Source organism: Mycteria americana, unplaced genomic scaffold (assembly GCF_035582795.1).
Source record: "Mycteria americana isolate JAX WOST 10 ecotype Jacksonville Zoo and Gardens unplaced genomic scaffold, USCA_MyAme_1.0 Scaffold_43, whole genome shotgun sequence".
NCBI classification, from domain to species: Eukaryota; Metazoa; Chordata; class Aves; order Ciconiiformes; family Ciconiidae; genus Mycteria; species Mycteria americana.
Window position 1 is genome coordinate 721,811 of NW_027445630.1, and position 16,554 is coordinate 738,364.

Sequence of the window (16,554 nt, forward strand, 5' to 3'; positions counted from 1 at the left end):
GGGCTGAGGATGGCTGGGGGCCCCCCAGGATGGATGGGGGACTCCTGGGGACCCCCAGGGTGGCTGGAGGTGGCCCAGGGGACCCCCAGGGTGGTTGGGGACAGGTAGGGTGGCAGAGGGACCCCCAGGGTGGCTTGGGGACTCCTGGGGACCCTGGGGCTGGCCAGGGGTGGCCCAGAGGGGACCCCCTAGGGTGACACGGGGACCCTGGGGGCGGCCCAGGCGGCAGAGGGACCCCCCCGGGCGCCACGCGGGGGCGAGGTTTCGGCGCAAAGGAGCCCCGTGGGTGTCACAGGAGGGTTTATTGTCACGGCGGGGGGGGACACAGGACACCCCACGGGGGGACAACCCACCCCACCCCCTCTCAGTCCTGTCCCAGGCGCTTGACGGCGGGGTTGGGGTACTCGGGGTTCTCGATGGCTCCCGGCCCGAACTTCAGCTCGAGGAAAGCGCGGGCGTCGTTGGGCGCCATGGCGGTAAAACCGGCAAAGGCCATCGGCACCAGGGGATGGAGGAAACTTTCGGGGAACTCCACGTCCTGGGGGTGCCCCAACCACGTGTCCTTGGTCATCACCCCCCCGCGGGGGTAAAAGGGCCACAGGTCCACGTGTAACCGGTTGCTCCGGCTGTAGTGAACGCGGTAAAAGTCTCCCTCCGCCGCCTTCTCCCAAAGGAAACCCTCGGCGTCCTCCACCGCTTCCCCCGCCGCCGCCGCCGCCAGCCACCGGCATTTACCCACGTCCTCCCGGTAAATTCCCAAATCCACGTCGTAATCCCAAGGGATGATGTCGCCCAGGCGGGCGGCACCCAGTAACGACCCCCCCTCTAACCAGTACCGTACCCCGGCGGCCTCCAGCTCTCCGGTTACGTGCCGGGCGGTTTCCCGAAGCGCCCGTAGGCAGCACGGAGGGGTCCACCGCCCGGCGAGGAGGTACTGGGGGGTACGGGCGTGCACCGTGCCGAAACACCGCGCCGTCTCCTTGCCGCAGCCGTACCAGCGCTCCCGCCCGTCCGCCAGCACCTCCCGTTTGATGCCGAAGTCGCGCATCAACCGGCGCTGCCGGGTTTCCGCCAAGTTTCCGGCTTTCCAGCGGCCGTGGGGGGAGATGGGAGGTCGGCGAGCTGCCGGGAACGCCGCCGGCATCACCCGTAGTCCCCAACCCCGGAACGCCGCCTGGATGAAGAGGGCGGTGGGCACCGGTCGTGCCAAGGGGAAGGGGAGGGCGAAGAGGTCGCGGGTGCGAAGCAACAGCACCGCCGTCCCCTCCACCGCCCGGCAAACCCCCGGCGCGCCGGGGCCGTACCGCGCCGTCCACGCCCGCGGTTCCAACCGTAGCTCCAGACACCTCAACGGCACCGATCCCACCGGCGCCGCCACCAACCTGGTGTTGCCGTCGCCTTCTTCCAGCGCGTCCCGCATGCGCTCCAACAAGCCGGGGACGGCGCGGGTGCCGTCGGGGACCAAAGCCACGTGGCGGGTACGGACGTGGAGCTCGGGACGCGCCAGCGGCGGAGGCCGGTCCGCGGCGGGGCGTAACGGTAACAGGTCGACCCCCGCCGGTAACGGTACCGGTGGGTACGGCGCCGTTTCGGCAGCGACCAGCACCGGGACGGGTAAGGAGGCGAAGGATCGCGCCGTCCCCGCCAGGTCGTTCTCGAAGTCCTCGAAGTCGCGGAGGAGGACGGTGACGCCGGGGACGCCGCGGGGGGGGCGGCAGGAGGGCGGCGATGCCCCCGGCCCTCGCCAGGCGCAGTAGAGGAGGAGGAGGTTGAGGCCGATGGCCCCTGCCAGGGCGGCCTGGCACGGCGTCACCCGCATGCCGGCGTTGGGACGGGGCTCTTAATTAACCCCCGCCTGGCTAATTAATTAATGAGCCCCCCCCCCCCCCGCCGCTGCCGCCTTGTCCCCAGCCGGGTCCTACCGGTGCTGCCACACGTGTCACGAGCGCGGCGGTCTCGGCGCGGGCTGGCCGGCGGCGCTGGGGGGGGGGGAAGAGGCGTTAACGAAGGGAACTCGTTAACGAAGGGAACTCGTTAACGAGGGGGCTCGGTAACGCGGAGCCCCATTAACGAACCCCCCCTTGGTGGCCCAGGGCATCCCCCCCCCCCCCCCCCCAGTGATGTGTTGCCGTGGCAACGCTATCCCCGGTTGCTATAGCAACGCTATAGGGGTGCTACACCCCCCCCATCTTTAAGGGCAGCCCCTATAGATATGTGGGTTGCAGGCATCGCTGGGGGGCATCTATAGGTGCTGGGGGCTCCTATAGGTGCTGGCGGGCTCCTACAGGTGCCACACCTGTATATGGGATATGCACCTGCACGTATAGATGCGTGTATGCGCGCCTATACCTGCATATGGGGACGTACATTTATATACCCCTATATATTTGCACGGAATTGTGTATGTGCCTATATACCCCTATGTATCTGTGTATACAGCCCTATATACCTGCGTATACAGCCCTATATACTCCTACACGCTCCCCCTGCGCCTGCCTGGTCACCTCTATAGGCACCTCTACCCACCCTGTGCATCCCCATGCATCTCTGCACACACCTATAGACACACCTACGCACCCCTAGGCACCCCTATGTGCTCCTATACCTCATGTGCCCCTATATAACATGCTGTGGACTGCTTTACGCCCCCCTATGCACCCCGATACAATCCCCTATACATCTCCATACAGGCCGGAGAGCCCCTACGTGCCCCTCTGCACCCCTATAGACACCCCTATGCGACACTCCATGCATTCTCATAGACCTGTATGCATCGCCCTATGTACTCCTATACGTCCCCGTATACCCAGACACCTCGTGCACCCCTATATACACCCCATGCACCCCTACACACCCCCTTGGCCCCGTGCCTGCCATGCACCCCATCCCCTATATGCTCCTATAGCCCTCCATACCTCCCCGTACCTTTAAATGCTCCCATATGTCCCTCTAACACCATGCATATACGCCCCATAGGTCCCCATGCACCCCCATACCCCCTCTACAACCCCCCTAAACCCCAGTGCACCCCATCCATTACACACCCCTATAGCCCCCATACGTGCTCTTGTCAAGTCCCCATAGCCCCCTTGCCCTATAGCCCCCCATCCCCTTCAGCCCCGTGCCCCCCTCTCCCCTACAGCCCCCGTTCCCTATAGCCCCTATACCCCCCCATCCGCTATACCCCCCGTCCCCTATACCCCCCGTCCCCTATAGCCCCCGTTCCCTGCAGCCCCATGCCCCCCCGTCCCCTATAACCCCCCGTCCCCTATAGCCCCTATAGCCCCCGTCCCCTATACCCCCCGTCCCCTATAGCCCCTATACCCCCCGTCCCCTATACCCCCCGTCCCCTATAGCCCCTATACCCCCTCGTCCCCTATACCCCCCGTCCCCTATAGCCCCCGTTCCCCATATGCCCCGTCCCCTATAGCCCCTATACCCCCCCGTCCCCTGCAGCCCCGTGTCCCCTATACCCCCTGTCCCCTATAGCCCCTATACCCCCCGTCCCCTATAGCCCCTGTCCCCTATAGCCCCTATACCCCCCGTCCCCTATAGCCCCTATACCCCCTCGTCCCCTATACCCCCCGTCCCCATACGCTCCGTCCCCTATAGCCCCTATACCCCCCCGTCCCCTGCAGCCCCGTGTCCCCTATACCCCCCGTCCCCTATAGCCCCTATACCCCCCGTCCCCTATACCCCCCCGTCCCCTATAGCCCCTATACCCCCTCGTCCCCTATACCCCCCGTCCCCTATAGCCCCCGTTCCCCATAACCCCCGTCCCCTGCAGCCCCGTGTCCCCTATAGCCCCCGTCCCCTATAGCCCCCGTCCCCTATAACCCCCGTTCCCCATACCCCCCGTCCCCTATAGCCCCTATACCCCCCCGCCCCCTGCAGCCCCGTGTCCCCCCCGTCCCCCCGTACCGCCCGCGGGCGCTGTTGCCGCGGCAACGGCGGGCCGGCCCCGCCCCCCCACTTCCGGCTCCCTTTCTGGCAGGAAGCGGCGGCGGCGGCGGCCCCGCGGCTCCCTTTGTGGCAGCCGTGATGGCGGCGGAGCGGGCGGCGGCGGCGGCGCGGGCCCAGCCGCCCCCCGCCGGGGCCCCCCCCGCTCCCGGCCCCGGACCCAGCCCCGGTCCCGGCCCCGAACCGGCGGGCCGCGGCGGGCTGAGCCTGCCCGGTATCCTGCACTTCATCCAGCACGAGTGGGCGCGCTTCGAGGCCGAGAAGGGGCGCTGGGAGGCGGAGCGGGCCGAGCTCCAGGTACCGGCGCCGCGCCCGGGACCCCCCCCCAGCCCGGCCCCCCCCCCCCCCCAGCCCCGCCGGGGGTTACCGGGGCCGCCGCCGCCGCCGCCATCTTGGGAGGAAATGGCCGCCGGGCGGCGGGAGCGGGGGGCGGGCACCGGGGCGGGGGAGCGGGAGCCGGGACCGGGGACCCCCCCAGTCCCGGTATTGGGGATCCCCCCCCGCCCCGCTGTGAGGGACCCCCCGAGACCGGGGACCCCCAGGCTCGGGACCCCTCAGCCTCGGTGTTGGGGATCCCCCGGTATTGGGGACCCCCAGGCTCGGGACCCCTCAGCCTCGGTGTTGGGGATCCCCCGGTATTGGGGGGACCCCCCCAGCCCCAGTATTGGGGACCCCCAGGCTCGGGACCCCTCAGCCTCGGTGCTGGGGATGCCCCGGTATTGGGGACCCCCCCACACCCCGCTGTGAGGGACCCCCCAGCCCCGGTACTGGGGACCCCCAGGCTCGGGACCCCTCAGCCTCGGTGTTGGGGATCCCCCGGTATTGGGGGGACCCCCCAGCCCCAGTATTATTGGGGACCCCCAGGCTCGGGACCCCTCAGCCTCAGTGCTGGGGATCCCCCGGTATTGGGGACCCCCCCACCCCGCTGTGAGGGACCCCCCCAGCCCTGGTATTGGGGACCCCCCCAGCCCTGGGATTGGGAACCCCCCAGCCCCAATATTGGGGATCCCCCCACACACCCTGCTATTGGGGACCCCAGTGCCTTGGTATTGGGGACCCCCCACACTCTGGTATTGGGGACCCCCACCCCTGGGATCAGGGACACCCCCCCCAGTATGGGGGACCCCTCCTGCGCCTGGGTATTGGGGAGCCCCAGTACTGGGGTCCCCCCACCCCCCGGTATCGGGGACCCTCAGCTCCAGTATGAGGGACCCCCAGCCTCAGGATTGGGGACCCCCCTGCACCCCAATGTCGGGGACTCCCCTGCACCCCAGTATCGGGGACCCCCAGCCCCGGTATTGGGGACCTCCCCGTGCCCTGGTATTGGGGACCCCCCAGCCCCAGTATTGGGGACCCCCAACCCTTATAACAGGGACCAGAGCACCCGCTGTGTCCCCTGCGCCCCAGTATTGGGGATCCCCTGCACCCCAGTATTGGGGACCCTCAGCCCTGATGTCAGGGACCCCCCCTGCGCCCCAATATTGGGGACCCCCCCTGCCCCTTGGTATCAAGGACCCCCAGCCCCAGTACTGGGGACCCCCAGCCCTGGTATTGGGGACCCCAGGACCGGTATTGGGGACCCCCCCTGCACCCCAATGTCCAGGACCCCCCTATGCCTCAGTACCAAGGACCCTCAGCCCCAGTATCGGGGACCCCCCAGCACCCCAGAATTGGGGACCCCCTGCTCTGGTATTGAGGACCCTCCCTGTTCCCCAATGTCTGGGACCCCCCCAGCACCCCAGTACTGGGGACCCCCTGCCCCGGTATTGGGGACCCCCCTGTTCCCCAATGTCCAGGACCCCCCAGCACCCCAGAATTGGGGACCCCCCACCCCAATAACGGGGACGGGGTCACCCCACCCCCCAGCACCGGCTGCGTCCCCCCCCCCTGCTTCAGGGCCCCCCCCACCGCTGGCACCGAGCCCCTGGCTGGTGGCACTGCTCCGGGGGCCACCGGTGTCACTGCTGCGGCCACCAGTGTCCCTGCCAGGACTGGCACTGAGCTCTGGGGCCACCAGTGTCGCTCCTGGGGCCACCAGTGTCCCTGCCAGGACTGGCACTGAGCTCTGGGGCCACCAGTGACGCTCCTGGGGCCACCAGTGTCCCTGCCAGGACTGGCACCGAGCTCTGGGGCCACCAGTGACACTCCTGGGGCCACCAGTGTCCCTGCCAGGACGGGCACTGAGCTCTGGGGCCACCAGTGACACTCCTGGGGCCACCAGTGTCCCTGCCAGGACGGGCACTGAGCTCTGGGGCCACCAGTGACACTCCTAGGGCCACCAGTGTCCCTGCCAGGACTGGCACTGTTCTTGGGGCCACCAGTGACACTCCTGGGGCCACCAGTGTCCCTGCCAGGACTGGCACCGAGCTCTGGGGCCACCAGTGTCACTGCTGGGGCTGTCACCAAGCCTGGGGCTGGTGGCACTGCTCCTGGGGCCACCAGCGTCCCTGCCAGGATGGGCACCGAGCTCTGGGGCCACCACTGTCACTGCTGGGGCCACCACTGTCACTGCCAGGACTGGCACTGAGCTCTGGGGCCACCAGTGTCACTCCTGGGGCCACCAGTGTCATTCCTGGTGCCATCAGTGTCACTCCTGGGGCCATCAGTGTCCCTGCCAGGACTGGCACCGAGCTCTGGGGCCACCACTGTCACTCTTGGGGCCACCAGTGTCATTCCTGGGGCCACCAGTGTCCCTGCCAGGACTGGCACTGAGCTCCGGGGCCACCAGTGTCACTCCTGGGGCCACCAGTGTCATTCCTGGTGCCATCAGTGTCACTCCTGGGGCCATCAGTGTCCCTGCCAGGACTGGCACCGAGCTCTGGGGCCACCACTGTCACTCTTGGGGCCACCAGTGTCATTCCTGGGGCCACCAGTGTCACTCCTGGGGCCACCAGTGTCCCTGCCAGGACTGGCACCGAGCTCTGGGGCCACCAGTGTCACTCCCAGGGCTGTCACCAAGCCCGAGGGCCATCCATGTCACTCCCAAGGCCAGCTCCGGTGCCACCTCCCATCCCGGTGACCGGAGCCACTTGTCCCCGTGTCACCCGCCCTCCATCCCCCCCCAAACCCCGTGTGTCCCCCGCAGCCCCCACCCTTGTCCCCTACCTTTTGCATCCAGGATAGGAGGGTGTGGGGGGGGGGGGGTGGGGGTGGCCCTGACGTCCCTTGTCACCGTGTCCCTTGTCACCGTGTCCCTTGTCCCCGTGTCCCCGTGTCCCCGCAGGCGCAGGTGGCCTTTCTGCAGGGCGAGCGCAAGGGACAGGAGAACCTCAAGACCGACCTGGTGCGACGCATCAAGATGCTGGAATACGCCCTCAAACAGGAGAGGTGAGGGGGGGGGGACGACACCCCAAAGGGTCCCCTCGCTCCTTTTGGTGGTCACCGTCACCTCCTCGCGTCGGGGGGCCACCACCCCGCCTCGTTTTGAGGCCACCATTGTCACCTGTGTCCCCCCCCCCCCCCCCAGGTCCAAGTACCACAAACTGAAATTCGGCACCGAGCTGACGCCGGGGGAGAAGAAACCGGAGGGGACGGAGCCGGGTGAGTGTCCCCATCCCCGGGGGGGGGGGTGACACGGGTGGCTTTTGGGGTGCCTGACCCCCCATGTCACCCCACGTGTCCCCCCCGCAGTGTCCAACGGCCCCGCGGAGGTGACGTCGCTGGAGGGTGGCCCGCTGGCTTGGAAGGAGGGCCGGCAACTGCTGCGGCAGTGAGTGACTCGGGGTGGGGGGGGGGGGGGGTGGTTTTGGGGTACCCCGTGTGACGTGTGTGCGTGTCCCCCCCAAACAGGTACCTGGAGGAAGTGGGGTACAGCGACACCATCTTGGACATGCGGTCGCGGCGCGTCCGCTCGCTGCTGGGCCGCGGGCCCCCGGCTCCCGGTAGCCCGCCGGCCACGGACTCCCTGCTGGTGCGGCGCATCGAGGAGCAGATCCAGAGGTGAGAGCTTAAAAGGTTGGGGGGGGGGGGGGGGTGGTGTTTTTTTGGGGTTCACTGGGTGTCCCCCCCAAATTCCGACCCCGCGCTTCCCGCTCGCAGGAACGCCGGGAAGGAGACGGAGGAACGGGGGGGCGGGGGGGGCCTGGAGCAGGTCCCCTTCGCGCCCGGCGGCGAGGACGAGGACAGTGACGAGGACGAGGACGCCGAGAGCCTTCCCCCCCCCGCCCAGCCCCAGCACAAGAAGCAGCGAGTGAAGGCAAGCAAAATCGGGGGGGGGGGGGGTCCCCCAAAACTGGGGGTACCCCCAAAGGTGTCCTGGGGGGGGCCCCTAAATCTGAGGCGTTGCCCAAAGCTTGGGGGAGGGGTCCCTGAGGTCTGGGGCACCCCCAAACCTTGGGGGGGGTCCCCTAAATCTGAGGCATTGCCCAAAGCTTGGGGGAGGGGTCCCTGAGGTCTGGGGCACCCCCAAACCTTGGGGGGGGTCCCCTAAATCTGAGGGGGTTCCCTAAATCTGAGGCATTGCCCAAAGCTTGGGGGGGGGGGTCCCTGAGGTCTGGGGCACCCCCAAACCTTGGGGGGGGTCCCCTAAATCTGAGGGGGTCCCCTAAATCTGAGGCATTGCCCAAAGCTTGGGGGGGGGGTCCCTGAGGTCTGGGGCACCCCCAAACCTTGGGGGGGGTCCCCTAAATCTGAGGCATTGCCCAAAGCTTGGGGGGGGTCCCTGAGGTCTGGGGCACCCCCAAACCTTGGGGGGGGCCCCTAAATCTGAGGGGGTCCCCTAAATCTGAGGCATTGCCCAAAGCTTGGGGGGGGGTCCCTGAGGTCTGGGGCACCCCCAAACCTTGGGGGGGGCCCCTAAATCTGAGGGGATTCCCTAAATCTGAGGCATTGCCCAAACCTGGGGAGGGGGGACCCTCAGGTCTGGGGCACCCCCAAACCTTGGGGGGGGTCCCCTAAATCTGAGGCATTGCCCAAAGCTTGGGGGAGGGGTCCCTGAGGTCTGGGGCACCCCCAAACCTTGGGGGGGTCCCCTAAATCTGAGGGGGTCCCCTAAATCTGAGGCATTGCCCAAAGCTTGGGGGGGGGTCCCTGAGGTCTGGGGCACCCCCAAACCTTGGGGGGGGTCCCCTAAATCTGAGGCATTGCCCAAAGCTTGGGGGGGGTCCCTGAGGTCTGGGGCACCCCCAAACCTGGGGGGGTCCCCTAAATCTGAGGGGGTCCCCTAAATCTGAGGCATTGCCCAAAGCTTGGGGGGGGGTCCCTGAGGTCTGGGGCACCCCCAAACCTTGGGGGGGGTCCCCTAAATCTGAGGCATTGCCCAAAGCTTGGGGGGGGTCCCTGAGGTCTGGGGCACCCCCAAACCTGGGGGGGTCCCCTAAATCTGAGGGGCTCCTCTACATTGGAGGCATCACCCAAACCTGGGGAGGGGGGCCCCTCAGGCCTGGGGCACCCCCAAACCTGGGGGGGGGGTGTGCCCTAAATCTGAGGGGGTCCCCTAAATCTGAGGCATCACCCAAAGCTTTGGGGGGGGCCCTCAGGCCTGGGGCAGCCCTCAAATCTGGGGGGGCACCCCTCAAACCTGAGGGGGTCCCCTAAATCTGAGGGGGTCCCCTAAATCTGAGGCATTGCTCAAACCTGGGGAGCGGGGACCCTCAGGCCTGGGGCACCCCCAAACCTGTGGGGGGGTCCCCTAAATCTGAGGGGGTCCCCTAAATCTGAGGCATTGCCCAAACCTGGGAAGGGGGGACCCTCAGGCCTGGGGTACCCCCAAACCTGTGGGGGGGTCCCCTAAATCTGAGGGGGTCCCCTAAATCTGAGGCATTGCCCAAACCTGGGGAGGGGGGACCCTCAGGCCTGGGGCACCCCAAAACCTGTGGGGGGGTCCCCTAAATCTGAGGGGGTCCCCTAAATCTGAGGCATTGCCCAAACCTGGGGAGGGGGGACCCTCAGGCCTGGGGCACCCCAAAACCTGTGGGGGGGTCCCCTAAATCTGAGGGGGTCCCCTAAATCTGAGGCATTGCTCAAACCTGGGGAGGGGGGACCCTCAGGCCTGGGGTACTCCCAAACCTGGGGGGGTCCCCTAAATCTGAGGGGGTCCCCTAAATCTGAGGCATTGCCCAAACCTGGGGAGGGGGGACCCTCAGGCCCGGGGTACCCCCAAACCTGGGGGGGTCCCCTAAATCTGAGGGGGTCCTCTACATTGGAGGCATCACCCAAAGCTTGGGGGGGGGGGGCCTCAGGCCTGGGGCACCCCCAAACCTGGGGGGGGTCCCCTAAATCTGAGGGGGTCCCCTAAATCTGAGGCATCGCCCAAACCTGGGGAGGAGGGACCCTCAGGCCTGGGGCACCCCCAAACCTGTGGGGGGGTCCCCTCAAATCTGAGGGGGTCCCCTAAATCTGAGGCATCGCCCAAAGCTTGGGGGGGGGGGCCTCAGGCCTCGGGCAGCCCTCAAATCTGGGGGGGCACCCCTCAAACCTGGGGGGGTCCCCTAAATCTGAGGCATCGCCCAAACCTGGGGAGGGGGGACCCTCAGGCCTGGGGCACCCCCAAACTTTGGGGGGATCCCCTAAATCTGAGGGGTCCCCTGAATCTGAGGCTTTGCCCAAAGCTTGGGGGGGGACCCTCAGGCCTGGGGTACCCCCAAACCTGGGGGGGGGGTCCCTAAATCTGAGGGGGTCCCCTAAATCTGAGGCATTGCCCAAAGCTTGGTGGGGGGTCCCTGAGGCCTGGGGTACCCCCAAACCTGAGGGGATCCCCTAAATCTGAGGCATCCCCCAAACCTGGGGAGGTCCCCCAAACCTGAGGGGTTCCCCAAACTTGAGCATCCCCCAAACCTGGGGTCCCCCCCAAGCCTGGACAGCCCCCAAACCAGAGGGGGTCCCCCAAACTGGGATGTCCCCCCCAAACCTGGGGGTCCCCCAAAACCGGGGGTCCCCCAAATGTGGGTGTCCCCCAGACCCGGGGGTCCCCCAAACCCCGGGGTGTTCCCACAAACCCAGAGGCTGCAGGGAGCAGCACTTGTGCCCCCCGTTTCCACCATCTCTCCCGGTGGCTTTGGGGGTCCCCCCCAAAACGGGCCATGACCCCCCCAATCCCCCCCTCCTCAGCTCACCCCCAAACCCCTCCTGCCCGAGGTGGAGGATGAGGATGACGACGAAGACTCGGAGGACGCCCTCAACGAGTTCGACTTCCTCGGCTCCGGGGAGAACGGGGCCGGCCGGCGGGCCGGGGAGGGCGTGGAGCTCGGTGAGCAGGGCCCAGGGTGGAGCGGGGGGACCCCGACAAATTTGGGGGACCCCCTTTGACCCCCCCCTCCCCCCTCGCGTCCCCGCAGAGAGTCGCCGGGGCCGGCTGCGGGGGATGCTGGCCGACCTGCGGGACGTGGACAGGCTCCCACCGAAACCCGCCGCTGCGGGGCCACCGCGGCCTCACGAAGGTACGGTCCTGGGGGTCCCCGTGTCCCCTGGGGGGTGTCCCCGTGTCCCCTGAGGGTGTCCCCGTGTCCCCAGCCTCTCCCCTCCGCAGGGTCTCTGGGCATCTCTTCCGACGTCTTCATCATGGACAGCATCGGTGGCGGTGCCGTCAGCCTGGGGGACCTGGCCGACCTGACCGTCACCAACGACAACGAGCTCAGCTGCGACGTGAGTCACCTTCCGATGTCCCCGTGGTGTCCCCAAACCTGCCCTGAGCGTCCCCTGGGCTCTGCTGTCCCCGTGGTGTCCCCAAACCTGCTCTGAGCGTCCCCTGGGCTCTGCTGTCCCCGTGGTGTCCCCAAACCTGCCCTGAGCATCCCTTGGGCTTTGCTGTCCCCATGGTGTCCCCAAACCTGCCCTGAGCATTCCTTCGGCTCCGCTGTCCCCACGGTGTCCCCAAACCTCCTCTGAGCATCCCTTCGGCTCCACTGTCCCCATGGTGTCCCCAAACCTGCTCTGAGCATCCCCTGGGTTCTGCTGTCCCCATGGTGTCCCCAAACCTTCTCTGAGCATCCCTTGGGCTCCGCTGTCCCCATGGTGTCCCCAAACCTGCCCCGAGTATCCCCTTGGCTCTGTTGTCCCCAAACATGGCCATGAGCGTCCCCTGGCCTCCACTGTCCCCATGGTGTCCCCAAACCTGCCCTGAGCGTCCCCTGGGCTCTGCTGTCCCCGTGGTGTCCCCAAACCTGCTCTGAGCGTCCCCTGGGCTCTGCTGTCCCCATGGTGTCCCCAAACCTGCCCTGAGCGTCCCCTGGGCTCTGCTGTCCCCATGGTGTCCCCAAACCTGCCCTGAGCGTCCCCTGGGCTCTGCTGTCCCCATGGTGTCCCCAAACCTGCTCTGAGCATCCCTTGGGCTCCGCTGTCCCCATGGTGTCCCCAAACCTGCCCTGAGCGTCCCCTGGGCTCTGCTGTCCCCATGGTGTCCCCAAACCTGCTCTGAGCATCCCTTTGGCTCCACTGTCCCCATGGTGTCCCCAAACCTGCCCTGAGCGTCCCTTGGGCTCTGCTGTCCCCATGGTGTCCCCAAACCTGCCCCAAGTATCCCCTTGGCCCTGTTGTCCCCAAACGTGGCCATGAGTGTCTCCTGGCCTCCACTGTCCCCATGGTGTCCCCAAACCTGTCCTGAGCGTCCCTTCAGCTCCACTGTCCCCGTGGTGTCCCCAAACCTGCCCCGAGTATCCCCTTGGCTCTGTTGTCCCCAAACATGGCCGTGAGTGTCCCCTGGCCTCCACTGTCCCCATGGTGTCCCCAAACCTGCCCTGAGCGTCCCTTCAGCTCCACTGTCCCCGTGGTGTCCCCAAACCTGCCCCGAGTATCCCCTTGGCTCTGTTGTCCCCAAACGTGGCCATGAGTGTCCCCTGGCCTCCACTGTCCCCATGGTGTCCCCAAACCTGCCCTGAGCGTCCCCTGGGCTCTGCTGTCCCCATCGTGTCACCAGCCCCGCATAAACATCCACCCTGGTCCCCATCACGTCCCTTTGGTCCCCCCCGTCCTCTCCTCACCCTCTGGCCACCAAAACCCACCTGCCACAAGCCTTAGCCGGGACCGTGGGGTGCCACCGCCCCTTGGCCGCTGTCCCCTGTCATCGTCCCCCCGTGTCCCCGCAGCTCCCGGAGGGCCGGGACGCCCTGAAGAAGACGTGGAGCCCCAAGTTCACCCTGCGCAGCCACTACGACGCCGTGCGGGGTCTGGCCTTCCACCCCGCCGAGGCCGCCCTGCTCACCGCCTCCGAGGACGGCACCCTCAAGCTCTGGAACCTCCAGAAACCCGTCGCCCCCAAAAAGTGGGTGCTGGGGGGGTGGTGTGTGTGTGACAGAGGGGTGGCAGGGACAGGGACACCCCCCGGGGCGCGGTTGTCACCCCCCTCTCGTCCCCTTTCCAGGAACGCGGCGCTGGACGTGGAGCCGGTGTACGCTTTCCGCGGGCACAGGTAGGGGACGGGGACCGGGGTGCTGGGCTCGGGGCGGGGGACACGGGCCAGTCTGGGGAGAGCGGGCGGCTCTGGGGCCACCCCGAGGTCCCTGTCACCTCGTCCCCATCCCCGCAGGGGCCCGGTGCTCGCCGTCGCCATGGGCCGCGACAGCGCCCTGTGCTGCAGCGCCGGCGTGGACGCCCGCATCCGCCGCTGGCGCCTCCCCGACCTCGACATGGACCCCTACGACGGCTACGGTGGGTGTCCCCGCCCGGGGAGGGGGGGGACGCACGGGGACGTGGCGATGACGCAGGTGACATCCGCGCCCGCTGGTCCCCAGCCCCGCGGCGTCACCCCCTCCGACCGCGGCATCACCCCCTTTGGCCGCCGCATCGCCGCGGTGTCCCCCCTGCCTGCCGTGCCACCCCCCCCCCGGCTGCCGTGCCGCCTCCCCGGACGCTGTCGTGTCCCCCCCCCCGCCCCGAGGTGACATTTCCCGATGTCCCCAGACCCCGGGGTGCTCAGTGGCGTCCTGGAGGGCCACGGGGACGCCGTCTGGGGCCTGGCCTTCAACCCCGCCGGTGACCGCCTGGCCTCCTGCTCCGCCGACGGCACCGTCCGCATCTGGGACCCCCGGCGCGAGGACGGCGCCTGCCTCAGCACCTACGACGCCCAGAGCGGTGAGCCGGGCAGGGGGGCGTCCCCTCGGCATCGGGGATGTCCCCGCCACCCCCCTGTCACCCTCCCTGTGTCGTGTCCCCCCCCCCCCTTCTCCTGCAGAGCACGGTGTCCCCACCTCCGTCACCTTCTCGGTCACCCAGCCCGGCCACGCCGTGGCGGCTTTCCGGACGGGCGCCGCGGTGCTCTACGACGTAGAGGCGGCTCGACCCGTTTTGGTGCTCGAGGCCCGGCCGGGCGGCGGTGAGTGAAGCGCGAGGCGTTCCCCGTGTCCTTGTCACCGTCGGGGGCCTGATCCCGCTGTCCCCAACGCAGGTGGCAGCCAGGTCAACCAGGTGGTGAGCCACCCCTCGCAGCCCCTCACCATCACCGCCAGCGATGACCGCGGCATCCGCTTCCTCGACAACCGGACAGGTTGGGATGGGGGGGGGGGGGGCTTCGTTAGCCCTAACGAGGCTGGGGGAGGGGGTTGGGGACGTCCCTGTCACCGCTGCCACCCCCGTTTCCCACCGCCAGGTAAAGTCGTGCACTCCATGGTGGCCCACTTGGATGCCGTCACCTGCCTGGCCGTCGACCCCAATGGTGTCTTCCTCATGTCCGGCAGTAAGTGTCCCTGTCCCCAACCCCGTCCCTGTCCCCAACCCTGTCCCTGTCCCCAACCCCGTCCCTGTCCCCAACCCCGTCCCCGTCCCCCTCCCCACCTCCGGCACTTTCCTGCCGCTCATCTGTGAAACGAGCGCGCCGGGTCTCAGCGTTCCTCGGCCACCTCTCCCGCCTCCCTGTCCCCATCCCCTCTGCCTGTCCCCTCCCCGCTGTCCCCACCCTGGGGGTGACCCAGGGGACCTGACGCCCCCCTCCCCCCCCCTTGCGCTCCCCAAATTCCTGCCCCCCCCCCCTTTTCTACGTCCCCATCCCCAAAATCCTCCCTCGAGGCTCCCCAAACTCCTCCCTTCCCTCCCCGCCGCCGGCCGGGCCTCACCCACCCTCCACCGCGTGTCCCTCCCCGGCAGCCTGGCTGTCCCCCAGGACACCTGGGTGTCCCCGTGTGTCCCCTTGTCCCCCCCCAAACTCTTGTTTTTCCCCCCCACCCCCTCGCAGGTCACGACTGCTCGCTGCGCCTGTGGCACCTGGCCCACAAGACGTGCGTGCAGGAGCTGACGGCGCACCGCAAGAAGCACGAGGAAGCCGTCCACGCCGTCGCCTTCCACCCCAGCCGCGCCCTCAGCGCCAGCGCCGGCGCCGACGCCCTCGCCAAGGTCTTCGTGTGACGCCGGGGACGGGGACGGGGACGGGGTGGGGGACGCGGTGCGTGACGCAGAGGGGACGCGCGGCGGCGGGGGGGGGGGGGGGGGGTGGCCTTTGTCACCTTCCTCTCCCTCTCCTCTCGGGGAGCTGAGCCCCGGCGGCTCCCTGCAGCTCGTGACGCCCCAGGGAGCCTGGCTGGGGGGGGGGGCGGGGGGGGGGCAGGGGGCACTTATGGACTCTATATGCCCCTCTGGGGGCAATTATGGGCTCTATATACCCCCCAGGAGCAATTATGGGCTCTGTATACCCCTCTGGGAGCAATTATGGGCTCTATATATCCCGGGGGGGGGGGCAGTTATGGGCTCTATATACCCCTCTGGGGGCAATTATGGGCTCTATATACCCCCTCAGGGGTAATTATGGGCTCTATATATCCCGGGGGGGGCAGTTATGGGCTCTATATACCCCCTCGGGGTAATTATGGGCTCTATATATCCCGGGGGGAACAGTTATGGGCTCTATATACCCCCTCAAGGGTAATTATGGGCTCTATATATCCCTGGGGGGCAGTTATGGGCTCTATATATCCCCTCAGGGGTAATTATGGGCTCTATATATCCCGGGGGGGGGCAGTTATGGGCTCTCTATACCCCCTCTGGGGTAATTATGGGCTCTGTATATCCCTGGGGGGCAGTTATGGGCTCTATATACCCCCTCAGGGGTAATTATGGGCTCTATATATCCCTGGGGGGCAGTTATGGGCTCTGTATACCCCTCTGGGGGCAATTATGGGCTCTATATATCCCTGGGGGGCAGCTATGGGCTCTGTATACCCCCTCCAGGGCATTTACGGGCTCTCCATACCTCTGCTGGGGGCACTTATTAACTCTATATACCCCCCCGGGGCAGTTATGGGCTCTATATACTATCCCTGGGGGCACTTATGGGCTCTATATACCCCCCCTGGGGACAGGTATGAGCTCTATATACCCCCCCGGAGCAGTTATGGGCTCTGTATACCCCCTCGGGGCACTTATGGACTCTATATACCCCCCCCCGGGGACAGTTACAAGCTCTATATACCCTCCTGGGGGCAGTTATGAGCTCTGTGGACCCCCCCCCGGGGGCACTTATGGGCTCTATATACCCCCCCTGGGGGCACTTACGGGCTATATATAACCCCCCGGGGGGGGCACTTATGGGCTCTATACCCCCCCGGGGGCACTTAAAGCCTCTACGTGCCCCCCCCGGGGCAGCTGTGGGCCCCGTCTCATCCCTGGGGGGGGGCTCTCCATACCCCCAGGGGCAGTTAAGGGCTCTGTGCCCCCCCCGGGCAATTACGGCCT

The 16,554-nt window shown here is 67.4% G+C and overlaps 3 protein-coding genes and 1 long non-coding RNA gene across 5 annotated transcripts in view; 2 read left to right on the plus strand and 2 right to left on the minus strand.

Annotated features, from left to right (window-relative positions):
• Nucleotides 1-16,554, minus strand: part of SNRPD2 (small nuclear ribonucleoprotein D2 polypeptide) — a 70,281-nt gene that overhangs the window by 41,243 nt on the left and 12,484 nt on the right. The gene's annotated exons all lie outside the window — the stretch shown is intronic.
• Nucleotides 294-4,349, minus strand: FKRP (fukutin related protein). Its single transcript, XM_075489975.1, has 2 exons — nt 4,328-4,349; nt 294-1,979 (listed from the first exon to the last, which is right to left on the minus strand). The coding sequence occupies exon 2, from the start codon at nt 1,817-1,819 to the stop codon at nt 365-367; it is 1,455 nt and encodes a 484-aa protein (XP_075346090.1). The 5' UTR covers nt 1,820-1,979; nt 4,328-4,349; the 3' UTR covers nt 294-364.
• On the plus strand, nt 3,987-15,257 carry STRN4 (striatin 4). Its single transcript, XM_075489974.1, has 17 exons — nt 3,987-4,257; nt 7,184-7,287; nt 7,427-7,500; nt 7,591-7,669; nt 7,750-7,899; nt 7,999-8,155; nt 11,008-11,146; nt 11,235-11,336; nt 11,426-11,541; nt 12,981-13,156; nt 13,256-13,303; nt 13,421-13,542; nt 13,795-13,965; nt 14,066-14,206; nt 14,279-14,377; nt 14,480-14,566; nt 15,062-15,257. The coding sequence occupies exons 1-17, from the start codon at nt 4,042-4,044 to the stop codon at nt 15,229-15,231; spliced, it is 2,151 nt and encodes a 716-aa protein (XP_075346089.1). The 5' UTR covers nt 3,987-4,041; the 3' UTR covers nt 15,232-15,257.
• Nucleotides 15,296-16,536, plus strand: LOC142403801 (uncharacterized). Of its 2 annotated transcripts, none has more exons than XR_012773686.1 (3): nt 15,296-15,682; nt 15,744-15,840; nt 15,903-16,536. It is a non-coding gene; the product is annotated as an uncharacterized LOC142403801 (long non-coding RNA). The 2 variants fall into 2 exon arrangements; XR_012773685.1 differs by having other exon boundaries at nt 15,804-15,840.